The sequence below is a fragment of the Dunckerocampus dactyliophorus genome, chromosome 13, assembly GCF_027744805.1.
Source record: "Dunckerocampus dactyliophorus isolate RoL2022-P2 chromosome 13, RoL_Ddac_1.1, whole genome shotgun sequence".
NCBI lineage: Eukaryota > Metazoa > Chordata > Actinopteri > Syngnathiformes > Syngnathidae > Dunckerocampus > Dunckerocampus dactyliophorus.
In genome coordinates, this window is record NC_072831.1 from 5,279,907 (window position 1) to 5,306,919 (window position 27,013).

General features: G+C 41.3%; 1 protein-coding gene and 1 long non-coding RNA gene across 4 annotated transcripts in view; one reads left to right on the plus strand and one right to left on the minus strand.

Moving 5' to 3' along the window:
* The first annotated feature begins 435 nt into the window (after window positions 1-435).
* The window catches only part of LOC129192231 (uncharacterized), a 40,089-nt gene continuing 13,511 nt past the window's right edge, over window positions 436-27,013 (plus strand). The window contains exons 1-4 of one of the 3 annotated variants that reach the window (XR_008573389.1): window positions 436-6,935; window positions 7,516-7,560; window positions 9,485-9,675; window positions 11,348-22,769. This is a non-coding gene — a long non-coding RNA (uncharacterized LOC129192231). Of the gene's footprint in view, window positions 7,561-9,484; window positions 9,676-11,347; window positions 22,770-27,013 lie in introns of those variants that run through there. The other 2 variants (XR_008573388.1, XR_008573387.1) reach the window with 2 other exon arrangements.
* LOC129192230 (disheveled-associated activator of morphogenesis 1-like) overlaps window positions 5,539-27,013 on the minus strand; it is a 38,917-nt gene continuing 17,442 nt past the window's right edge. Inside the window, exons 14-27 of the mRNA XM_054796019.1 lie at window positions 26,644-26,702; window positions 23,498-23,685; window positions 21,527-21,772; window positions 21,034-21,141; window positions 20,837-20,934; window positions 19,510-19,594; window positions 17,535-17,641; window positions 14,056-14,144; window positions 13,771-13,939; window positions 12,330-12,437; window positions 11,587-11,647; window positions 11,345-11,479; window positions 9,473-9,643; window positions 5,539-7,504 (exon numbers count right to left, since the gene is read on the minus strand). Of these exons, the coding sequence (XP_054651994.1) occupies window positions 7,301-7,504; window positions 9,473-9,643; window positions 11,345-11,479; window positions 11,587-11,647; window positions 12,330-12,437; window positions 13,771-13,939; window positions 14,056-14,144; window positions 17,535-17,641; window positions 19,510-19,594; window positions 20,837-20,934; window positions 21,034-21,141; window positions 21,527-21,772; window positions 23,498-23,685; window positions 26,644-26,702 (1,828 nt within the window). The 3' untranslated portion in view covers window positions 5,539-7,300. The remainder of the gene's footprint in view (window positions 7,505-9,472; window positions 9,644-11,344; window positions 11,480-11,586; window positions 11,648-12,329; window positions 12,438-13,770; window positions 13,940-14,055; window positions 14,145-17,534; window positions 17,642-19,509; window positions 19,595-20,836; window positions 20,935-21,033; window positions 21,142-21,526; window positions 21,773-23,497; window positions 23,686-26,643; window positions 26,703-27,013) is intronic.

The window sequence follows — 27,013 nt, forward strand, 5'->3', positions numbered from 1 at the left end:
CTTTATTCTCAAAATTGTAGATTTTTTTTTCAACGTGGCCCTAATACTCCATGGTACTTGGCTGCACGGCTCCCAATAGTGTATTTGTATGTTACATTTTTTTTAACCCAATCAGATTTCAGCATCTATGTGTTGCCACATCAATGTAATCTGCAGAGGGCCTTCAAAATCAGCAGTGCTGGCCCATGTCACATGCACACTATTAGCAGTGTTTACTAGCAAGAAGGCCTATCAGCAACAAGTGTGTTTTCTAGCCTTGACAATAAAAAGGTGCTCCGGAAAAACAACAACACGGAAGATAACAAAGTAACAAAAAATGATGATCGGATCAAGTGGGTTCGTGCAGCGTGGACGTGATTGCATGATTGACGCAACAACACAGTTGTAGTTAAGCATTCTTAAAATGTTCATAAACAGGTGTGTTGATTTCATTACAATATTTTGTAGTTTTCCAAAATCTTTGTCCTGTCATGTATTTTGCTTATAAGCATGACCAACAAATTCAAAGGCAAAAACCACAAAATCAGTCAATGGTCTTGGAAACTTTGCAAGTAATAAGTATCGGTATCGGCATGGGTGATACTGGACCTGTATTTACAGTACCGGGTGTCCGATCAATACCAATATTTGTCATATGTCCACCGCTAGCTGACACTCTCAACTCTCACTTGATATATACGCCAATGCGGCCAATCACAGGTGAGGATACAGGATCCTTCCATTATGTAAAAAACAGGACAGATACTCTCAGAAAGGCGATATCAGCCCATCCAAGCTGAGCCATCTAAGTTTTCTTAAGCCATCATGCAACTAAGGACATTTTTACTGATGTTTGCTTATGTTTTTGCAAGGGTGGATTTGTTTAAAATGTTTTATTCATTTGTTTTTCAGTAATTAATTTGATTCCAATATGAAACAAAAAGTAAGACATTAGAGCAAAAGCACAAAATGATGCGATTATAAGTTCATAACGACACGGCAGAGCAACAAGAGTGTTTCCTGCACATTCAGATATTCTAACTGCCACAGATAACGAGGAGCTGCCAAAGGACCTCAGGGACCTCAGGTCTACCAGGTGTACTAACATAAGACTGGAATGGACTACAAGAACATCAACAAGTCTGTAGACCTGCACAAGACTGGGCTGGAGTACAAGACTGTAGACCTGCACAAGACTGGAATGGACAACAAGACAATCAACAAGACTGCAGACCTGCACAAGACCTGAATGGATTACAAGACCATCAATATGACTGTAGACCTGCACAAGACTGGAATGGACTACGAGAAGAAGTCTGTAGACCTGCACAAGACTGGAATGGACTACAAGAACATCAACAAGTCTGTAGACCTGCACAAGACTGGAATGGACTATGAGAACATCAACAAGTCTGTAGACCTGCACAAGACTGGAATGGACTATGAGAACATCAACAAGCCTGTAGACCTGCACAAGACAGGGCTGGAGTACAAGACTGTAGACCTGCACAAGACTGGAATGGACAACAAGACCACCAACAAGACTGCAGACCTGCACAAGACCTGAATGGATTATAAGACCATCAATATGACTGTAGACCTGCACAAGACTTGAATGGACTACGAGTCCATCAACAAGCCTGTATACCTGCACAAAACTGGAATGGACTACGAGAACAAGTCTGTAGACCTGCACAAGGCTGGAATGGACTACGAGAACATCAACAAGTCTGTAGACCTGCACAAGACTGGAATGGAAAACGAGAACATCAACAAGCCTGTAGACCTGCACAAGACTAGAATGGACTGTGAGAACATCAACAAGCCTGTAGACCCGCACAAGACTGGAATGGACTACGAGAACAAGGCTGTAGACCTGCACAAGACTGAAAATAAATACTAGACCATCAACAAGACTGCAAGATTCAGTCTGAATCAGTTTTACTTTTCAACATTTCAAAATCCACTGTTTTTAATCAGCTGATTTAAGACAAGTGGACTATTCAGACTTTTCTAAAAAAAAAAAAAAAAAAGTCCATAATTCAGCTTTTTCGCAGATATTTTTCCGAGTGAAATGAATGGGCACTTTCAATGCCGCCCCCTGTTGGTGGCCATTGATTTAAATGTAACATTCTGCTCATTCTGTGCACGGCGGCATGACCGCGTCACACAGGGGTCGTCTCCCAGCCTGATGCTTTCTGGTTCCATCCTCAGTTGGTGAATACGTTTCAACACATTTGGAGGATATTTCAACATCCATTCTACATTTCAGTTCAACTTCAGCATTCACACACAATTTCTACTGAAACCGCTTCATCTACTTCATATTATTAGCGCCAATCTTTTGCTGTTATTATTTGCTGTTTTTCCCCATTTTAGTTAAAAAAAATGTTTCATTTTTTTCCTGCAACATGCCAATAAAATACCAGCCGCTGGCTACAAATGGCCCCCGGGCCTCCCTTTGGACACCTTAGTAACACTAATATAATCTGGTGTGCATGTAAACGCAGTGATTGGGTTCATCATGGGAACACTGACTTTCATCAAGAACATGCACATGAACTCCTGCTTTGAAAGATGTCAAACTTGCACTTTTGAAACGAGAAAAAAGCTTTTGCGAGTGATTCCCTGACTCCTTCAAAAGCTTGAAAGTCTGACAGATGAGTTTTCTTTCTCGGTGGAGTGAAAAGCTGTAATCAAACGCCCTTCGGTGCGTGCATCACCAGCGGACTCCTGATAACACACTTATCAGCGCAGCAGCTGCTTGACCTTGATGCTGTCCCTGAGACATGATGATGTTGTCTTGCACATGCTCAACACAATGAGTGCACAGTTTCCACTTTTAAAATGAAAATGGAATTAGCATTTTGCACATTTGGATCATAATGAGGTTTTAAGTAGAGCTACAATATGAAAAAACAAGAAGGGGGAGTGAGACAAAAAACATTTTGAAAAAGTAATTTATTGAAAATAACAATTAAACTGAAATAGGCTGTTTATCAGCTGATCAAAAGTTTAAGACCATCGCTCAAAAAATAACAACTCTCAGAACAACCAGAACAAAAAATGTTCTCAGTAGGACTCAGTAATGAGTAGCTCCACCGTTCTTGTTCATCACTTCAAAAATGGCTTTGGGCATGCTTGATGCGAGTGTTTCCAGGAGGCTAGTGGGAACATTGCTCCAAGTGGTGAAGATGGCTTCACCAAGGGCATCAACTGTCTGGAACTGATGGCCATTTTTATAAACTTCCCTTGCCATCCATCGTCAAATGTTCTCTATGGGATTTAAATGAGGGGAACATGCAGGATGGTCCAAAAGAGTGATGTTATTCTCCCTGAAGAAGTTCTTGGTCAAGTGAGCATTGTGAACTGCAGCGTTGTCCTGTTGAAGAACCCAGCTGTTACCACACAGACGAGGGCCCTCAGTCATGAGGGATGCCCGCTGCAACATCTGCACGTAAGCAACCGCCGTTTGACAACCCTGCACCACCTGAAGCTCCAGTGTTCCACTGAATGAAAAAGCACCCCAGATCATGATGGACCCCCCTCCACTGTGCCGGGTAGAAAACATCTCAGGTGGGATCTCCTTGTCATGCCAGTAACCTTGGAAGCCATCTGGGAACGTCAAGGTTACATTTTTTCTCATCAGAGAATAAAACTTTTTTCCACCTTTCAATGTCCCATGTTTGATGCTCCCTGGCAAAGTCTAAACGGGCAGTTTTGTGGCCTTGAAGGAGACGAGGTCTTTGAATTCTTTTTTTGTTTTTTACACCCTTTTGGTTATTGGTTATTGGTTATTGGTTATTGGTTATTGGTTATTGCGCTGCAGTTGATACCAGTAAGGGCCTTAATGTGGGTCGAACACCGCCCTGTGTCTTGATGGACAGCCAATCGGATCCTCCGGCTCAGTGCAAGTGTGATTTTTTTGGGTCTACCACTTGACTTTTTTGTTCCATAATGCTCAGGAGCTTTCAAAAAATGGAGAATGACTGATTTACTGCACCCAACCTCAGCAGCAGTGTGATTAATGTTGGCAGATGTTGTCGTCCATCCATTCATTTTCTTTACTGCCTGCCCTCATTAGGGTCACGGGTGAGCTGGAGCCTATCCCAGCTGACTTCAGAGGAGAGGTGGGGTACACCCTGGACTGCTCGCCAGCCAAGCAGCACACATATAGTATAGAAATAGTAGTAATAGTACAGTAGTAGTAATAGGAAACAACCATTCATACTTATGGACAATTGGGAGTCTCCAGTTAACCGAACCGAACATGCATATTTTTGGAATGTGGGAGCACCCAGAAACATGCAGAACATTTAGATATTTGTCATTTTAAAAAATGTGTGTGTTTGGCTGGCTGTGGCCTTGAATGCAACTTCTGATTGAAATGACTGATGCGTCATTACAAAAGTTACGACCAATGGAAACCAGACCCCGCCTCCACATTTCAAATTATCGGTTGATCAGAAATTCACACGCCTGAAGTGACAGCAAGAAGTGACACGAAGTTAGCTTATATCTGTCTGCATCCTCAGAAGGAAGCAGCCAGGTTGACGGAGGCCAGACCTTCGGAGGCCCCTCCTCCAGCCACGACCAGCCTTGGGAATCTGGACACGCTAGCCTTCCCCCCCTTCCTGGTTGTGTAATGTGTTCTCATCTTTACTCTGACGTCACGATGGGGAGACATCTGTTGCCCAGGACCACGAAAGCAGGAAAAAAAATACAAGGGAAATTGAAGTTGATTTATTTATGACTTTTTAGCTACTTAGTCCATCTGTGCAGCACTCTGATCAACAACACATTATTTTTTAAATGTGTTTATACAGCGAGCGTGAATGGTTGTTTGTCTACATGTGCCCTGAGACTGGTTGGCACCCAAAATCAGCTGGGATAGTCTCCAGCATACCCGGGACCATATTGAGGATAGGCGGCATAGAAAATGAATGAATTAATGAATGTGTTTATACAGTAATCCCGTGTTTGTTGCGCTTAATTGGTTCCAGACCCAACTGTAATAAGTGAATTTCCATGAAGTAGGATTTCCTATTTATAAATGGAATACTTCCATAGTTAGAGCATAGAAAACCCGTTTACCACCTTCAAAGAACGGGTTTTAACATTATTAGAGCCCTCTAGACACAAAATAACACCCCTATAGTCACCTTTACACTACTATTACCCAATAGAGTAGACATAATAAGAGAAAGTAAGACAGATATTAGACATGTTATAGACGCATGTTAGCATTGGGAGAGTTCCTTGGGTTAGTTACCAGTGTAGAATGCTACATATCACGTTTGAATGAGTCTTCTGAATGTCTTATATTTATATTTTCGTTCATTTAGCCATTTTTATGCTTGAAAATGTTTCATTTAGGCCAAGAATACATAGAATTGGTTTCAAAATGCATGTACTTTGATTAACAAGAGGCCACAAGTGGATCACAAAACAGCAATAATTTATTAATTTGCCTATTTTGAAAAACGGTGACAGGATGAAGCTGCAAAGTGGCGAGGGACGACTGCATATAGATACATCGGAGCATTTAGGGCCTCTAAATGCTCAAATCGGGCCATGGTGAGGTGTCGGGGGTGGTGCAAGAGGCACAGGGAACTTTCAGTATCAGTGTCTTCATACATCTGTCATGTGCTGTCTGCCATATGTTGCAGCGGTGCACACCTGCCTCCAATGATCTCCGCTGGCTTTTAAGCATGGCGGAAACTACTCCTCCTTGTTGCCTAGTTATTCCGCCCATTGTGTTACCTGCAGCTGTTTTCAGTTAAGTACCGCTCTTTGAATTTTTTCTCAGGTGGTGTAACGGTACAGCTGCTGCCCTTCAAGGCAAAGTGCACAAGTTCAATCCCAGTCATGAGCAGTTCCTCTTTTATTCTGTCGGTTTGTTGTTTTGCACTAACAATAATTTAACGGCTCCTCTGCGAATCACCACCTTGTCATGATCGAGGGGTTGAGGTGCCCGAGGGATCCGAGGAGCTACAGGATGTGTTCCAACTTGACGTATAAAAAGTAAAGATTTTAGCGACGCGCCTTCCTCTGCTGCAGCACCGCTGTGGTCCGCCTCCATTGTTGTTTTTGTTATTGATTCGTTTATGAACTGTGGGTGCATTTTAGATAGAAATAGATATCAACCTTACTGCATCAAAAAAAAAAAAAAAAGGATGGCACTATGCTTCCTCATTACCTGCATGTGTACAGTATTTTATTACATCATACAATGACAGCTCGTGCAACTTCAATGCATGGGGAACTAGCAGCACCATTTCTATTCATTTATTTGTTTACATACATAGTCGTGAGAGATTTGTAAAAAAAAAAAAAAAAATGTCCATGCTTTTTGTCCAACCTTAATGTGGTTAGGAGTCCATAATCACATTGCAAATTACGTTCCAATTCATTAACACGGCAAATTTTTACTGCGAAGACATCGGCCCAGACTGGTACCTGGCAATACAAAATCATCAGCCCCGTTTCCACCGCAGGAACGTTTCCCATTTAACCTGGGATATTGAAGAACCATGCCTCGTTTCCACCAAAATAATAAGGTAAAATACTTTCCACAGAGCCCAAACTTCTTATGAAACAATACGAGTAGTGAGAAAGGACTTTTTCAGAAGCCCAGGAAGTTTTGTGTGCTGAAGATCCCTCTTTGCAGCGATTGTTTTCGTTTTTTGATCCTTTTGTATTATTTGTAAAATTCTATCCCTCCCCATAGCCTGATTCGAATAACACCCAAGGTTCCCAAAGTGGGGTACGCATACCCCCAGGTGTAGGCTACGCCAATTGTAATAGGGCTACGTGAATAAAAATTAAAAACAATTACTGCCTAACCCTCTCAATTACGAGTGCGCCTGAACGCCTCACGGCGCAATGGGGAACGGAGCAGGAAGCAGGAAGGAGGCAACACGCGATGTTGTGCACTTGCTGCTTTGAACAAATAAGTACGTTTGATGATTATTTTGTGCATTAATAGTGTTTGATCTCAAAATATTTCACTTTTATCGGTGTTCCAATCTCCGCACGGTGCTGCGGTGATACTGCTTTGTCGTGAATGTTAAACTGTCCCCTTCAATTTGGTAGTCAATTATTATGCGGATTTAAACCACAGCCATCGTCTGTGGACAAAAAAGTGTAAATGTCTGAAGGGGTACGCCACTGTAAAAAATGGTTTACCTGGGCTCAAAAAAAGTTGTTGTTAAAAGTTGGTGGAAATATTGGTGGAAAGGGGGCTATGGTGTATTACTGTATGGCTGAGACAGGACATTCTTTAGTGTCCCCCTGAGGTGCTGTAGTCCTCCGTGATAAATCACTGATTTAGTTTCGTTGACGGTCTCTCACGGTTGTCAAAGGTTTCTGGCCTCCGATGTTTTTTGCGAATCATTTTGGAAAGACCCTTGTCAAACACCTCACCAGAGCGAAGAGCGGACACCAAGTCGTCAAATTCACCACCCTCCTCTCCTTCCACATTTATTTGAGCTTTCTTTGCTTTCTGCTCCCTGTCTTTCTTCATCTGGAGGGCAGAATGAAAAGAAGAGAATGAAAATCAGCATGAAAATCAGCTCGCAGGTATCTGGAACTCAAACACCAAAACACAAGTTGATTTTGTTATTTTTGCAGTGAAAAATAACATTGAAAGGCATATTTCCTGTGTCAGATGTGCGCTCGAATGTTGACACTCATGGAAAACAGTGTTTTCATGTTGTTGCGGTGCATTTTTTTTGTTGATTTTCTGTTATTGTTACATACAGTGGTAGGAAAAAGTGTTTCCCTCCTTCCTCATTTCTTATGTTTTTGCATGTTTGTCACACTTAAATGTTTCAGATCATCAAACAAATTTAAATATCAGTCAATGACAACACAACTGAACACAAGATGCAGTTTTGAAATGAAACTTTTTATTATTAAGGGAGAAAAAAATCCAAAGCTACATGGTCCTGTGTGATAAAGTGATTGGCCCCTAAACCTAATGACTGGTTGGGCCACCCTTAGCAGCAACAATTGCAATCAAGCGTTTGTGATAACTTGCAATGAGTCTCTTACAGCGCTGTGGAGGAATTTTGGCCCACTCATCTTTGCAGAATTGTTGTCATTCAGCCACACTGGAGGGTTTTCCAGCATGAAGCGCCTTTTTAAGGTCATGCCACAGCATCTCAATAGGATTCAGGTCAGGACTTTGACTAGGCCACTCCAAAGTCTTCATTTTGTTTTTCGTCAGCCATTCAGAGGTGGACTTGCTGGTGTATTTTGGATCATTGTCCTGCTGCAGAACCCAAGTTGGTTTCAGCTTGAGGTCACCAACAGATGGCCGGACATTCTCCTTCAGGATTTTTTGGTAGACAGCAGAATTCATGGTTCCATTTATCACAGCAAGTCTTCCAGGTCCTGAAGCAGCAAAACAGCCCCAGACCATCACACTACCACCACCACATTTGACTGTTGGTATGATTTTTCTTTTTCTGAAATGCGGCGTATTGTGTCCCATTTCACCAGATGTAATGGGACACACACCTTCCAAAAAGTTCAGCTTTTGTCTCGTCAGACCACAGAGTATTTTCCCAAAGGTCTTGGGGATCATCAAGATGTTTTCTGGCAAAATTGAGACGAGCTTTAATGTTCTTTTTGTTCAGCAGTGGTTTTGGTCTTGGAACTCTGCCATGCAGGCCGTTTTTGCCCAGTGTCTTTCTTATGGTGGAGTCATGAACACTGACCTTAACTGAGGCAAGTGAGGCCTGCAGTTCTTTGGATGTTGTTGTGGGGTCTTTTGTGACCTCTTGGATGAGTCGTCGCTGCGCTCTTGGGGTCATTTTGGTGGCGGTTCACTACTGTTCCATGTTTTCACCATTCGTGGATAATGGCTCTCACTGTGGTTCGCTGGAGTCCCAAAGCTTTAGAAATGGCTTTATAACCTTTTCCAGACTGATAGAGCTCAGTTACTTACTTTAGTCATTATTTCTCATGTATTCCTGTATTTGTTTAGATGTCTAGCTTTTGAGGATTGTTTGGTCTACTTCACTTAGTCAGGCAGGTGCTATTTAAGTGATTTCTTCATCGATAACAGGTGGCTTGGGTGTGGTTAGAGAAATTTAACTGAGGTGTGACAAACCACAGTTAAGATGTGTTTTAACCGGGGGGAAATCTCTTTTTCACACACGGTCATGTAGGTTTGGATTTTTTTTCCCTTCCTTAATAATAAAAAGTTTCATTTAAAAACTGCATTTTGTGTTCAGTTGTGTTGTCATTGACTAATATTTAAATTAGTTTGATGATCTAAAACATATAAGTATGACAAACATGTAAAAAAGAAAAAAGAAACACTTTTTCACCCCACTGTACATATTTCTTGCCCGCTCTTTGTGTGGCAGGCTTTGGGCAGACAGAGTGAGCCTGTTCACGTTTCCAAAAGACGCCATTCACCGTATGAGATTCTTCGGCACATTCCAAGAACAGCTGTTTTGATCATCTGAAAATATCCCCTCACCTTTTCTTCCAGAAGTGCCCGTTTTTCCTCTTCCTCTTTACGTCTGGCCATGTCTTCGTTGGCCTGTTTGGCCTCTGAGAATGCGGAGAGGAACGTGTCGAAGATGCCAAAGAATTCATCAGGCTGAAGCTGGGACACGTCTTCTCCAAAGTGCCGTAATGCTTTGCCAAGCTTGAACACCATGAAAGATGAGGACATGTGAGGTAAGAGGAACAAAAACCCATAAGGATATTTTGAATGCAAAGAATGTACAATTCTGTTCAACAAAATCGGCTGTGAAATAACAGCTGTAGCTCACCTCTTACGCCCCATGTATTCAAGAGAACACTGTCCTAATTGTTGCCATAGTAATGCTGCCCGGAAAGATTTACTGTTTATAGCAGGGGTGTCTAAACCTTTTCTACGGAAGGGTGAATACTGAAAAATCAAAGGCTCTTTGATATACACTCCTGATCAAAATGTTAAGACCAGTTGAAAAATTGTGGCCGCACGGTGGCCTAATGGTTAGCATGTTGGCCACACATCCAGGAGGTCGGGAAAATCCGGGTTTGTTGTTGTTGAACACAAAATGCAGTTTTTAAATGAAACTTTTTATTATTAAGGGAGAAAAAAATCCGAACCTACATGGCGCTGTGTGAAAAAGTGATTGCCCCTCCGATAAAAAACATCACTTAACTGAGATGAATTGAAATTCCACTTGCACGTCTGTATAAGTGGTGAGTAAAGGCTGATTCTGATTCTAAAGCCCTGAGACTCCAGCGAACCACAGTGAGAGCCATTATCCACGAATGGTGAAAACATGGAACAGTGGTTAACCTTCCCAGGAGTGGCCGGCCAACCAAAATGACCCCAAGAGCGCAGTGACAACTCATCCAAGAGGTCACAAAAGACCCCACAACAACATCCAAAGAACTGCAGGCCTCACTTGCCTCAGTTAAGGTCAGTGTTCATGACTCCACCATAAGAAAGACACTGGACAAAAACTGCCTGCATGGCAGAGTTCCAAGACCAAAACCACTGCTGAACAAAAAGAACATTAAGGCTTTTCTCAAATTTTCCAGAAACATCTTGATGATCCCCAAGACCATTGGGAAAATACTCTGTGGTCTGACAAGACAAAAGTTTAACTTTTCGGGTGTGTGTCCCATTACATCTGGCGTAAAAGTAATGCCAGATTTCAGAAAAACAACATCATACCAACAGTAAAATATGGTGGTGGTAGTGTGATGGTGTGGGGATGTTTAACTGCTTCAGGACCTGGAAGACTTGCTGTGATAAATGGAACCATGAATTCGGCTGTCTACCAAAAAATCCTGAAGGAGAATGTCCGACCATCTGTTGGTGACCTCAAGGTGAAACCAACTTGGGTTCTGCAGCAGGACAATGATCCAAAACACACCAGCAAGTCCACCTCTGAATGGTGAAAGACTTTGGGGTGGCCTAGTCAAAGTCCTGACCTGAATCCTATTGAGATGCTGTGGCATGACCTTAAAAAGGCGTTCATGCTGGAAAACCCTCCAATGTGGCTGAATGACAACAATTCTGCAAAGATGAGTGGGCCAAAATTCCTCCACAGCGCTGTAAGAGACTCATTGCAAGTTATCACAAACGCTTGATTGCAGTTGTTGCTGCTAAGGGGGGCCCAACCACTTATTAGGTTTAGGGGGCAATCACTTTTTCACACAGGGCCATGTTGGTTTGGATTTTTTTCTCCCTTAATAATAAAAAGTTTCATTTAAAAAAAACTTAAATGTTGTGTTTAGTTGTGTTGTCATTGACTAATATTTACGTTTGTTTGATGATCTGAAACATTTAAGTGTGACAAACACTTAGAACTCCACTGTAAATGTGAATAACATACATTCTGCTTACCAGTTCCTTTGCTTCACCAAGTGACTCTTCAACATCAGACAAGCTGAAGGACGCCACAGTGATGAACTGACTGACCACAGGAACAAATTTATCATCTGGACCCAGGGAGGGCTGAGCTTGCTGGTACTGTAGTTCCTGGAAATGTGTGAACAGAAAGCGTGACTGTGACACAGACCAATATTTTCGGTGTTGTTGTATGTCGTATTAGTTGTACAAAAAAAATGACAAGCGTGTTTTCTCACAGCTTCAACGCTTTTGATGCCAGATCGTAGATTGTTGATATCTTTCTCCAATTCCATCATACTGAAAAGATAATAAGAGAAACAGCGCAAACAGTAACACAGGGTCATGAAGGAAAGGTTTGACCGTTATCATTATCTATTCTATCTATTGACAGCAATCGTATTGGATTTGATCTAAACGTATTGTCACTGTGAAGAAATCAAGGTTAGCGTACAATAAGACGCACATTTGTCATGTTAATACACTGCGTGAGTCCATTTCTGTTCTCAGGGTATTTTTTTACATTTTTATCACAAAACGTCCATAGCCTCTCACATCAACGCTAACTTGCTAACAAAAGGCCAACCGGAGCCGGAAGTCAGCTACGTAGCCCGTCTATGACGTCACCAGCAGTTGACTCTCAAAAACGTCTCAAAATTCTAAATGCGTATAAATGACAAATGAAAGGGATAAATGAGCATTGAAGGTTACTTTCACCTTCACTGGAGACGTGATTCTTGATGTGGGTGTTCCCAAAGACACGATGTGGCAGCGAGACACAACAGAGACACCACCTTCCCGTTTTGTCATGAGTTATTTCGTAAATTAAATTCAATTCAAAAGTATTTTTCACCGTCAGCACTCTTGAATTCACCTTTTGTATAATATAGTAAAATATAGACAGTGTAAAAATGAAATCACAAGTTGAAAAACTATTACAGATAAGCTGTACCACGCTGCACCAATTTACGTTTGGACTTACTTCACTTTAGCAGCCGCTGGCACATTTTGCAAATCTTCACCGAGGGCCACAACCATGGGAAACTTTCTCTCCAAGACAGTCACAATGTAGTTGAGCAGAGTGACGTTTCTACAAGGACACATGAACACACATTCATCCATTCATTGCATCTCTGCATGCTTTACAAGCATTTTGAAAGGGCAACTATGTGACTCGGTAGTTAGATAAGCACTTTCAACAAAGAACATTAGCATAACCAATAGCAGGTCTCAAGCATCTGTGAAGGCTATTTCTTTTCTTTAGCCTTTCTTCCTGGTCCTTTGGGCCGCGTGCACATCCGAGAACTTGTCAATGACCATACAATTCAAAAAGTTGTCAAACTGTTTAAAAAAATACAGGCAATATATTGCTATCATCTAGGGGTGCAACGGCACGCAAAATTCATGGTTCGGTTCGTTTCAATGTGTTTGTGTTACGGTTCGATACTTTTTCTATACAAAAAAGAAATGACCTCGCCTTTTTGAATTCGAATTTTATTGAAATTGCCAACATTTTTCTCACCTTTTAAAAGTACAGTATTGCTGCACACACTTAGCACCATATGAGGCAAAAAAAAGCAGCATGTAATAAGAATATAAACATTTATCTGATGGAGAGCCATGTGATGCATTCTTAGCAGATGAGTAAATATTACGAAGAAACAAATCCTTACCAAATCAAAGCTCCGTACCCATCTTCTGGGGTACATTCTCAGCAGTATATTCAACAAAAAACAGGTGGACAGCAATAAACGTAGCTGTCACCACCCGGTCGACCTCTTTTGTAGCATTTGTGCGCCTGGTTTTTGTCTGTTTCCAGTTTGTCCCAAACACCAGATCTGAAGGATGGTGGAGGATCTTCAACACCAGGAGAAGCACTAGCCATGTTTCAATGAGCTCAGCGGCTCTGTGTTTGACAACGCAACCGAAGCCAGAGTAGTCGATTGCAGATACACTGAGCTTTCAGCACAGATCGCCATCAGAAGTTGATCAAACAAATATAAAACTGCGTATTGTTCGATACAGGGGTCACGGTTCGGTACGCAGGTGTATCGAACGGTCCGAAACAGATACACGTATTGTTGCACCCCTGCTATCAACAATTAGGAAGATCGGCAAAAGAGCCAAGAATGAAACTACACAGGGTATGTATCGCAGTTGCTGCACCCCTCTAGAAAGTGAAACTTAAGCTTTTGTACCTGGAAAGAGTTAAGTTGGTGTGAGTGAGATGACAATGCATTTTTCCACGAGTCGTATCTAAGTGTTGTGCAACTGTTTGCGCTAGGCGTGTGTATTGCAAAGCTCTCTAGAAAGCAGTTAGACTGACAATGCTCTGAGCTATTAGCCTGTATCATGTCAAACTAATTGGACTTCATCAGTTAATCAGTCGATTACTGGCGCATGCTTTCAAATGTTAACCGTACTTGTCAATACTTGACTTGGTGTCTGCAATCTTGTTCAGACTAGAGACTTTAAATCCATAAGCATTTCCTCGCTGCCCTTTGTTCATGTAGTTCCCCAAGGCTAGAACCACCTCTAACAGTTGACGGAGACGTCCACTCCTCATGAGCTCCCTGGATGCAAGACATAGAGCTGAAAACACAGACAAACACAAAGATGCTCCGTCATAGACTACAGAGTTACCATCAACAAATAGTACCCACATTTTTCAGTATTTTTCTTTCATTCATCAAGACATTCTGTGATACCTTTGATTTTAGGTTTGACGTCGGCCACTCTTTCAGCAAACTTCTTCTTCAAGTGAAGAGACAAAAGTCTTTGTTGATAGTGGTTGATCCTGGAAGAGAACAATCAGACATCGTGTAAGTAGGCTCAAAAAGGAATGCTAATGTTGAAATACTATATGGACATCATTAAAGTCGTCTTTCCTCGTCACTTAGCGCTTAGAATTTTGCGGCTTCACTCTGTAACTCTTTTTCAAAATAGATGAATGAATTGTCGCTGTTTCGTGGTTTTCGGCCTATTATTAGTCCAGAAATGTGCATGTTTCAGCAAAATCTGCATATTTTTTGGCTAAATGAAGTAGGGATGTTCCGATCGATCGGCCACCGATCAAAATCTGTGAGAACGCATGTAATCGGCATATGCCGACAAATGCCTTTCAACGCGATCACAAAAGCCAATCACCCGTGGCCCGTACTAATGCAGCATGCGGCCTGTAACCAGCGTCTCCCGCCGACTTGCCTTTCCTTTCACACTGCGCAGGCGTGCCAAACCCAAAGCAAACATGTCTGCCTTGTGGGATTTACCTGTCGTTTGAGAGTGATATCAATTTTGCACCCTGCAAAACATGCCACGAAAAATATCTCGCAGGGGTAGCACGTTAAAAAGCCAAAAAATAATTAAATTCATCGTACGAGATGACCATCCTTCATCAGCTGTGCTGTCTCACGTGGAACCCACCTACGTGCTGCCTGGAAGTCCACCAATGTACTCTCACATCCAAAGTCTCCTCGTCTGTAAGTTTCACCAGTGATATGCCGTATGCTCTCTTGAAAAAGAAATGTTTTTGTCTAAATGAAAAACATTTTTTCATATCATATAGCCAATAGTAAATGTAAAAATGTACACTTAATCTATGTGATCGGCATCGGTAATGGGCCCATTTCACTCATGGATGATCGCTATCGAAATCGGTAGCATCAAACCCGGATCGGAGCATCCCTAAAATGAACCAATTTCAAGCATAAAAATGACTAAATGAACTAAAATACAAATATAAGACATTCAGGGAAGGCATTGAAAGACACGCTGTGGTATGTAGTATTCTACACTGGTCACTAGGTGTCAGCAATGTTACATTAACTAGACAGTGACACTGCAGGAAATAAACCCGTAAAAAAATCTCCCAATGCTGGTGTGAGTCCTTATTATGTCTTATGTTCTATTATTAGGTCTACTTTATTAGGTAATACGAGTATAAAGGCGACTCTAGGGGTGTTATTTCACGTCTAGAGGGCGCTAATAATGTTAAAACCGTATCTAGGTCATATTTAGTTTTTTTGTATGCTCTAACTACGAAGATATTCTATTCATAAGTAAGGGATCCTACTTGGTGGTAATTCACTTATCATGGTCTGGTCTGGAACCAATGAGTCGCGATAAACAAGGGATTACTATATTGGAATATCAGGACACCAACAGGAGGGTAAAATGTGCAGTTCATCTTCCTTTTGCAGCTAAGCAGCTTGCACTCTTGTGGGAAAAGTTTCTTTTTGAAGTGGGAATGTTTGCCAATTCATCAAAAGCAATTCAATTAGTGAGGTCAGAGGTAATCGATTTCTATTTCATTATCTATTTTTCAAAATGTATTATCTATTTTATTTATGAGGATTTTTTAAATTCCTTTTTCGGTTAACATCGAAACTGTAAGCCAAAGTTTGCCTGGGCTTGCGTACATTTTTCGGTGAGCGTACAATATGCCGCGTGTCTCGTCGCGTTATTAAGGCACCGCGTGAGTGCAACTGTGTTCTTAATGTATTTGTTGTCACAAAACGTTTTAATTTTTAAGCAACAATTTCTTATTTTTTTCCTAAAAAGAAAAAAATATCTTGTGTAGCAATTTTCACTTGAGAAAAATAATTTTATATTAAAAGTATAGCCAACCGAGGTCACATTTTACAATAATGTACACAAAAATACAGTAGTTACTGAGGAACTAATGAACTAATGAGGAACTAATGACTTAGGCACATAAATTTAGACTAGTTACTGAGGAACTAATGAAGAACTAATGAGGAACTAATGACTTAGGCACATAAATTTAGACTAGTTACTGAGAAACTAATGAGGAACTAATGAGTAGTGGTTAGGCTTAGGTAGGTTCGTTCCTCATTAACTACTGTAATTTTGTGTACCTTTATTGTAAAGTGTTGCCAATTCTTATTAGGATTTTTATTTTGCCAGAAATTAGTTCTTTTTTCTAATAACCAGCTGTAAACCTTATTTGGATAATTCTTCAACAACAGATGAATGTATATTTGTCTTAAATTAAGAATAAAACTGGTTTCTAAACTTTCTAAATTTAAGACTGGACTCACACGCAGAAAATATATCTACGCTGCAAAAAATACATTTCAAGTAATGAAAAGAATTCCAATTTTCCATTACTTTAATTTGATTCAGGAAAATATGACTCTATTTTTACCTATTTTTTAACATTTTAGATAGAATCACACTTTTTTGTTTTTAAATAAGGGTCCATCCATGTAATTTGCTTCATGCTTGTGGAAAACCTCAGACCGGTGAAGAAGTAGCCAACATAACTACCATGCCGACAAGAGATGTTGGCTGCAACAAAAACTGTCCATTTGGTAATAAGCACATTTTACTTAAATGTAGCTATCTGATTAAGAACAACTTGCTTATTTTAGGACTCATTATGCTCTTAAAAGACAAGAAAAATATTCTAGTTATAAGAATTTTAGCCAAGCAACTTTTCCTTAACACATTGGCAGATTTTTTTGCTTGAAATAGGAAAAGTTGTCTCATTTTAATATAATTTGGGCTTCTTTCAAGTATGGCTGTTTTTGCCGTGTGGCAGCTTGCTAATACATGGAAAAGGGAAGCGGAAGTCAGCTCCGTCACCCGTCTATGATGTCATCAGTGGTCGACTGTAGTTCTTCGCTCACTAATACAGTTACGCAACAAATCTCAAAAATGTTAACCGTTTTACCTGCAGAAAACAGTTGTAATGTATAAATGACGAACGAAAGGCAAAAATGAGCATTTAAAGCTACTTTCACTTCGGTGATGACGTAATGACAGACACGATGAGTTATGTCTTGAATTCAGTCGTGTTTCTCACCGTCTTTATCAAAATGCTGGCACTTTTAACTCTCTTCTGTTCAATTTTTTGGGTTATTTTGCAGCCGTGATCGAAAGAAAAGCAGAGACTTCAGGTGAGAAACACTACTGAATTCAAGAAATAACTGTTCGTGCACAAAACATGCAAAACATTATTGCCGCACCTCCTGTGCTAGGCACGCTGCTATTAGGGGACATAACTTGTGCTCCTTACCTCAAGAGCCTAAAAAGCACAAAAATAAAAGTAACCAATAGAAAGAAAGATGTACTTTATTATAAATATATATGCATGTATATCTTCAAACTCGATAGAGGAAGTCATTGCTCATGACCAAATGTTCAAAACGGTTTTCTTGTTTACCTGCTCATATCATACAGGAAGCGGTCTGGTTTGGCCATTCGCTCTAGTTCATGTTTGTGGTCCTCCAACAGCTCAATGTCGCTTTTCTCCGGAACAAACTTTAGGAGCTTTACCACACAGACAAGATGTTTAGTGATAAATACATTTCTGCATTTTTCCATATTTTAAAATGTGACAAGATTTCTCGTTCAGAAAAAAAGTCTCGTGGGCACTAGGCCTGGGATGATGATAAATAAATTAATTAATCACACAATAATCATTTTTTGGCTTCAATATATCGGCATGTGCATGTGTGTCTGTTTTCCTTCTCTCTCGCCTCCAAACAGGCGGGAAGAGGGTTCACCCTGCGCATTGGTTTCAGCACCTTGGTGCGTTTGTTCCATAGAACAACGGCATGAACTGAGTCAGCCCTTTGGTTACAGTCACTTTGTTTCAGTGGGTGGAGGCGGGATCGGTAGCATACACACATAGTGCAGAAGTGTAACCTAGTAGAAATTAAATGAGCAGATTGCAATATATTGTCATATATTTTTTCATTGTACTTTTCTTAAAAGTAATGTTAAAATCTTGCCTTGTAGACCCAATCTCGTGCACCGTCTCCTCTCGTGACCCCTAGCACCTACCCATTTTAGGTACATTCATTTAATTTTGACTTTGTCAGGTATCTCTATTTCAACAAAATGATCAAAAAAAACTAAATTGTTACTGTATGGTTGAAATTATGACCTTGGTGTTGTTATAAAAAGGCAATTATTCAACAATAACTTGAGAAACTGAAAAAAACTGAAATCATAAATCAGCCATCACATTGACAGCCAGCTCCTCTCCCAATAATGTCAGCTTTTCTTGATTCCCGTATTGCCTTGTTTTCCAGTATTCCTGCACAAAAACAAAGCAAACGGCGACGGACGTGGCCAAATTTGTGCTAAGGGCTAAAATCTATATTATGGCGCAGCCCTACTGTATGGTACAGTATACTGTATGTTGGTATGGACTGTGTTGCCTAACGTGCCTGTGAATACTGTCATTCATCCAGGTGATTGTATTCTCAAGGCATTCATTCAATCAATTGCAACTGGATTGCCTCTCACCCGAGCAAGCTTCATCAGTCCATGCTCAGGGACTAGGTGGGACATGCACCAATCTAGATAGGACAGCTCTAGTCTGTGTTGCCTACAGGGGGAGTGACATCCTATGTGCTGGCTACGTGCAAAAATGGGGAAAATCACAAGAGCCCGCACGGATTTTCAAACCAGCAGACAGCACACAAAGCCAGTGGAAAGAAAATTGGGATGCAAATTATTTTCTGCGTGCACGCAGGAAACCTTGCACACAGCCAGGTTCCAAGAGCGAGGCAGAGGAGGAGTGCGTGTGTCGAAAGTTTAAAAGTACATTGTGTACGTTGCCCGGCCACGGCAGCGGCTCCTCCCGAGGCGGGTGATTCGTCCAGCTGTACACTCTGGTTCTCCCGACCTCCGTGGACACCTGATGGCTGCTCACATAGCGTATCCGACATTAATGCGCCTTACCAGGCCAGAGCGGGTGGCTCTTCCCGCTGTACACTCTGGTTGTCCCGGTCCAGATAGCTGTAGGTGCCGTAGGAAGCCAGTACGCCCATCTTGCAATCGAAGTGAGTGGGCTTTGCGAGCCTGGTACGATGCCCACACACGGTACGTCCCCAGTGAGTGAAACGTACGACAGCCTTACATGAAGCGCAACTAGCGAGCACGAGTCGTACGGCGCACTCACGATCTAAAAGCTGCCAACGGAGGGCGAGCGGCAAGCACGTGGGTGTCACGAATCACTTGCTCCATAAGTACGACACGCTTGCAACCCCTCTGATACCCTACTTCCCCTACGTGCTGGCCACGGCCAACTCATTTCCCAAAAATTGCAAAGCCCGTGCGTGTGGCAACACGTACGTCGGGATGCAACTCCCTCTTAATACGCATCAGCAGTCAGAGAGCAACATTACCTGCTCGAGCATGTCTTTTGGCAAATCTTCCTGTTCATCCATGGACAGGATTGCTGAGCGAATTTCCTCGTTGGTCAGTTTAAGCCTGTCAGAACAATACAAAGTGTGTCAGAAAATTTCCAGGACTGGCGTCATAAAATATGTATTTAGAGTCCAAACTATAAGTGTTCCCCTTCTAAGACAAATTTTCCTCTTCTAAGTAGAGTTAGTTAACCCTAACTCTAACTCCTTGATGGCTGCAGAGAGCTCCTAACCCTAACCCTAACCCTTTTGATGGTTGCAGAGATCTATTAACCCTAACTCTAACTCCTTGATGGATCCTCCGCAGCTCCGTCGTCACAGCCTTTTTGATGTCGGCCACATCTTCAAAACGGGTTCCCTTGATGACCCCCATGAAGATCCATGACTCATCACCAGTGATGACTCCGTAGCAAGTCTGGTTGGGTTTCAAGATGCTCGAGGATGTCCTGACACACTTGCATGTGTCGATCCTTCTGGTCATTGTTAAACAGTTTTGGTACCGTCTTTGCGAATACTTTCCGCTTATCCAAATCTTGAGTGCTAATCTTCCAGACGCTGTCTTAATTCATGCACAGCTCATTTGCTCATCAGTCAAACGGTCAGACACCATCTCCCTGACGCGGTCAATATCGACCTCAGTCCTGGTCGCTCAGCGCCTTCCGCTCCTGGGGTCGTCTTCCTCGTCTTCGCGTCCTTCTTTACACCTCTTGCATCACTCAAAAACATCTCCGTGCACTTGCTGCAGCAATCCCAGTGCTTCTGACGGCATTGTCCCCAACTGTACCAGAAAGTTCAAGCTTGTTTGTTGCTCTGTGCTCATTGCTTGATGACCTCAGAGGATAGCTTATATATAAAATCATGTGGAAAAACGTGATGGCTGCAGAGAGCTAAGACCACAATTCCATACTCCTAACCCTAACACTAACCCTTTTGATGGTTGCAGAGATCTAGTAACCCTAACACTAACCCTTTTGATGGTTGCAGAGATCTAGTAACCCTAACTCTAACCCTTTGAGGCTGCAGAGAGCTCAGATCACAGTTACATACTCCAGGGAGATTGCTTTGAATGGGAAAACTCTTAGTTTGAAGTTTGGGTTTGAAATAATAAATCTTTCTTGACACCAGTCCTGGGACTTTCCTGACACACCTTCTACACGACAGCATGCAACTGACAATATAGAAGCCCATATTTGAAGCATTAATTGTGTTCATGTGAAGCAGAACAACACATGGAGGCTGCTCCCAGCAAAAAGTGACAGATTATTTATGAGCTGGTGGCTTTTCGTTATTCATTGCACACACTGACCGTGACAGCAGAATGTTGCAGTTCTGTGCTCTGCGACCATCGATCACAGAAAGCTCCTTCACTCTCCTTGCAGAGGCAATATCATCGACGGTTTCTTTCTGTTAATAAGGGGAAAGGATAAATAAAATAATCTCAATGCACGTACAGACGTAAGGCAGCAGAAAAAGATGTCAAGTTCCATAATGGTGTCAGGTTACTTGTGGCCTCTGGTAGGCTGAGAATGTCCGCTGAAATTCATCCAGATCAAGAACTCTGAACACCCTGAGATCGTCAATTTCTGTCCATATTGTGCCTTCAGTTTTACTCTGAAAAAAACAAAGATTGCATATAGAACACAATCATTTTTTTTCTCATCCACTCATGCATATAACAGAAACTAAACTAAACGCATCAAAAGTCCCCTTTTGTTATGTCATTTTATTTTAATTATTTGGACTTTTATTTTATTTATTCAATTCAGCTGTTCATGACGCTGGCCACCTCTGGTATAATTGCCGACGTCATCAGTTGACTGCATCACAGGAATCTACCCTGTGGTACCCCTTTTCCACGGCAGCAAACTTTAGTGCTGGTGCCGGGCTACTTTGAAGGTAGAGCTGAGCCGATTCACAGACGACTCTGGGCAAGAAGTGACTCTACACCAGTGTTTGTTATCACGAGGGCAAGCTAGTAGGCCTAGCAGCAGCGTACCTCGGGTAGTTTGCTCCAGTTGAACGACTTCAGTGGATTTGATGACCGGGGAATATTCTTCTGCTTGGTGCTTCCTAGAGGAGCCCCCGGTGGAGGAAGAGGAGGTGGTGCAAATGGGGCAATGCCAAAAACTGGAGGGGCCCCCGGTGGGGGGGGAGGTGGAGGAGGTAGAGGAGTAGATGAAATAGGAACAGGAGGAACCACACTTCCAGGAGTCACAGGAGGGCCGCCAGGAACACCGGATGTCTAATTAGTGCAATTAAATATATACAGTATATATAAAAAATCAAATCAAATCAATGCCTTCAACTCCCTTTTTAAAAATACTAATGTACACATCCCCAAAATGGCAAGATTTTGTGATGCAAAACATGACACCATTAATTATTTTTAACCTGTCCACCGCAGACGTACTGGGCTAGCAAGCTTGTTGCTGTGTGAAGCATGACGTCATCACTCGTGTGCCGATATAATTATCGGAGGAATAAAACGATATCGATTACCGTATTTTCCGTACTATAAGTCTCTCCGGAGTAAGTCACTCTAGCCATAAATGCACAAGAAGAAGAAAAAACATATATAAGTCGCACTGGACTATTGGTGGGAAATTTATTTTATAAAATCAGAGAGAATAACAGGCTAAATAGGCGTCTGTTAACGTAACGTGAATAGGTGGTACGCCAACGTAACATATTGACAGTTGTTCACATAACTATAGCCTAAACAACATAACGTAACTTGTTTAATCGCAGCTTGTGATCTGCAGAATCTGATTTTCTTTTTGGGGGCATTTCTGTTCCGGCTTTCTCAGTTGTCTTTATAAGTTAACGTTTACATTGTACATTTTGAGTGGCACAGGAGTGATAGGAGTAGCAGATACTGGCACACAAGCCTAGAGCGCACCTCTCACGGCTGTCAGTGTGGAAAAAAAAAACATATATAACTCGCTCCGGAGTATAAGTTGCAGGACCGGCCAAACCATGATAAAAGTGGGACTTATAGTGCGGAAAATACGGACTATACCTTCTAGATTCAGTGTGTTAGCTATGTGAATTTTCAGTCTAACAACCTCTCACAGGGGCCTTCAGGACACACAAACACACACACACACTCACATAGCACAACTAGAATTGCACAACACTCCCAGATAACCCATGGAAAACTACGGGGAGGCATACAGTCATGGAAAAAATGATTAGACCACCCTTGTTTATTTATTTTTGATCAATTTTAATGCCTGGTACAACTAAAGGTACATTAGTTTGGACAAATATAATGATGATGACAAATATAGCTCATAAGAGTTAAAGAGCTGATTATAAAAACCAAAATCACTTAAGTTCTTACATGAATAGCTATAGCATTGTACTGCCAAAAAATGTAAAATAACTCTTATGCGCTATTTTTGTTGTCGTTGTTATATTTGTTCAAACAAAGGTACCTTTAGTTGTATCAGGCATTAAAATCAACAAGAAACTAAAGAAACAAGGGTTTAAATTTTTTTCCATAACTGTAAAATCAGTCGTGTTCTCTCTTTCACCAGCTCTTATTGATATTTTTAATATAACATTTTTAATTGTGTGATCATTGACTACTTCTCCGATAGCAATGCGGTCCCAAAAACCGTGAAGAAAGGCTAACGAGTAGAAATAGCCTCTAAATTGATATAAACCGATATCTAGTTTTTGTGCCAATATCAGCCAATAATATTTGTAATGCACGATATTATCGGGCATCACCGATGATGGTGATCACATTTCCATTTACTTGCCTCTCGGGGATATTAACAATTTATGTCTATGTGAGCTGTTTTTTTTACATGACAAAATACAGGCATTCTTTTTACAATGTGTCAGCTTCACTGCAGTTTTATCATTTTAATATTTCTATTGTTTCTGACTGTGAAAAGTATATTCGACACAATGACTTTATCTCCTGCATAAATGTTGGAATTTTGCGTTAGGAACATACAGAGCTGATTTGCTGCAGCTGAGCCGACATTTCCGCCAGCTGTTGCTTTGCTTGTTTGTGATCGTTGCACTCTCGCTCCAGTTTGTCTTTCATCTTGTTCAGCATTGCCACCATGTCTTCTTTCTCCTTATTCTTGGTCTCACACTCCCTTTCTTTCTTTTCAAAACGTTGCTTTAGCTCCTGATGATCTAGAAAAAAAGAGGTCACTTTGAATGGCCATGTTGAAAAGGCTTGAGTAATGTTGTAATGCTGAAGAAGGAGATTTGACTAAACCCAATGAAATTGTAAGAAATACGTGGAAATGCAGCAACATGAAAAAGTACTACTCTCGGCACACCAGTATTTTCATGATACATTTTCATATGATACTGTGCATTGTCGCACACATTTTGGTGAGGTGCTTTTGTGTTCATTATTCTAATGGCACACTTTCAAGGTTCGGCCAGGGTGGAGAAGGTGTCCAGTTTGGCGGCCTTAGGATCACAGTTCTGCTATTTGATGATGTGGACCTTATCAGGCTGTGAGCTTTCGCGTTTAGTGGGGAGGTTCTAGAGGTGTAACGGTACTTCATCATCACAACTTGGCACTGTTAGCTACAGCCTAATAACTCAGTGCTTTGTCAGTCTAATAACTTCTCATAGGGGCCTTCAGGATACACTCACATAGCACAATCAGCGTTGCGCAACACTTAGATATAACTCATAGGAAAAACACTGGGAGACACACAATAGATGAATTGTTCTCACTCACACCAGCTTTAGTCTTATTTTCACACACACTTAGCATTCACTTTCCAGGCACACACACTTAAGTTTCACTTTCTAGAGGGGTGCTGTACTTTCATTCTCGTCTCTTTCCTCGATCTTCCCCATTGATGATAAGAGTCCAGCGCTGTAACCAAATATATTGCTCTTGTTTTTTTTATCCAATTTAAAAACATTAAAACTGTGTGATCATTGACTGCTTCTCGGAATGCAACACGGTCCAAAGAACCAGAAAGAAAGGCTAAAGAAAAGAAATAGCGTTTACAGTACGCGCCTCCGTTTTAAAGTCACTGTTTATTTTCTGTACAGTAATGGTACAGAACGCAAAACATTAAAACCGTTTAACAATGCAGACAAGTGCATCAGTAACACTTTGAACTGAGTAAATTATTATTATTATTATTATTATTATTATTATTATTATTATTATTAATATTGTTCAGTCTCCTCAGCAGAGCTGATGTGTTTTGTGTAAAGCACCACCTTGTCTATTATACCACCCTATTACACAATATTCATTATTGTACATCCGGGCCTTTTCCCTTCATTGTAAACATGACAAGAACGTTACTGGTCTGTAGTCATTTCACACGGCAGCTCTCGTTGCGCCTCTCTCAGTGAACATTTCCACTCGTGTGCTTCATGTTCGGTTTCCAGTTCCACAACCCTGTCTTTCCTTGTTCCTACAGCTAAAAGCAGCGTCTGTAAGTGCAGTTTGGTTTCTTTAGCAGTCCTGTGTAATGTTAGCTAGTGTAGCGCTAGTAGGCTAGCTTAGCTTTTTCCTTTGTATTTTTGGCTATGAAGCTTTCATTTTTTATCCCTGTTGCTAACTAAAATGTACATGTAGCCAACATATGTGCTATTCTGATTCAAGTTCTGTATTGTATTACAGTTTCACAAAGTCCTATAAAGGCTTATGATAGACCTACTGTACTTCTGTCGTGTTTAACTGGTTGGCTAGCAAGGCCTGCATAATTCTGATTATATTTTTAGTAAATAAAAGTTCCCTATTGCATGAAGTGCAGAAGTAATACTTTCAGCTTGTAGATGTTCCCCATCTCTACTGAACAATGACGGCAGATTGCTTTCGTCTAATCCTCTTCAAGTGTTCACAAACAGGAGCTTTTATTGATGGAAGAGAGTCTCCAGGCTCTGGCTTCCCCTTGGCGCTATCGCTAGCCATGGCTCTCGCTAGCTGAAGGCTGCACTGTATTTGTGTACCGAGTAGTTGCACACTTCATGTCCCTCGTTCAATGTGCGAAATATGGGAAATCTCGTGAGCGCTGACCTCTGCCAAGCACCATAGTTCCCTCCATATTATGATTTACACCATAAATATTAGTCCTACATTTATTTGATCTACATATTTCCATTCCTTGACCATGAAAACATCCCATTAGCAACTGAATTCATCATGATATCAATATTAGTTCAGTAGTTCTTCACAAAAATCTAATTTTCTGTAATGACGGTTTTCTTCTGGATCTAGTTCCATAGCTTTTGAAGACAACAACAAATCCGTTGGCACACAAGAGATTCCACAGTGCCTTGGCTGTATATAACGGTGTTTATTGTAGGTTTATAGCTTCATTTGTTGTCTTCCTATGATGAGAATTCCAAAGATCCCCTATTTTTTCATTGTGTGGATCATAGTATGAGGAATTATTCCATAATGTGGATCAGTCTTTGATATTTTGTAGTACCTGTTGGAAACTTGTCCTGTATTTTTTTTTTTCCCCAAGTGACCATTTTTGGTGGAGTTATATTCACAAATGCCGCAAATGGTCCGATCTCGCAATGTTAAAGAATCCTTGAAAAAAATTCCTGTATCCAGACGGTGATCCGGACCACCCCTAAAATGTAATTTCCCACAATTCCTCAAAATTTCATCCAAATCCATTCAGAACATTTCAAGTTATTTTGAACACAAACAAACAGATAAACGCAGGCAAAAAGACAACCTCCAGTGCAAAGATGACTAATATACAGTATGTAGAGTTACACCCACAGGTGGTTCACATTTGAATGTGAAGGATCCAGAATAAGAGTCAGAACCTCCGAAATTGAAGCCATGGCTAAAAAAAGGGTGCATCCTCCAGACTGGGAGCAAAGGTGGAGGAGTTCAGGTATTTTGGGGTCTTGAGCTCGACAGACGGATTGCATTGGAGTAGTGAAGAGAGAGTTGAGTCAGACGCCAAAAGCTCTCCATTTACATACTGCGTTTCCACCTCACCTATGGTCATGAGTTTTAGGTAGTGCCCAAAATGTACAAACGGATAGAGGTGGATGAAATTAGTTTCCTTCCATGGAGGAGCCAGTTAAGGTGGCTCTGGCATCTATTTCGGATCTTTCCTGGATATGGAGGTGTGGTAACGTTCTTACCTTTTCTCATGGAATCTGCTTGGTCTTTCCACTGTTTGACTTCATTTTCCTTGACCAGCCTATGGATCCAAACATGAGGAGACAGGGTTAAAGATATAGTTGAATGCTATGTCATGCATTGGAAATAGATTTTTTATTATCATATTATCATTTAATTTTCTTTTTTTTTCACGTAAAATACAGCGTTTGGCTTAATATAGTTGTCTTAATATAGTGGTCCCCAGACTTTTCAGTCACGCACCCATTCATTTCACATTTTCACATTTGACCTGAAGCCATGTACCCCCTATTCCTACACACACGTGCCCTGCGATTTGCTGGCAACCAGTCCAGGGTGTACCCTGCCTCTTGCCCATAGTCAGCTGGGATA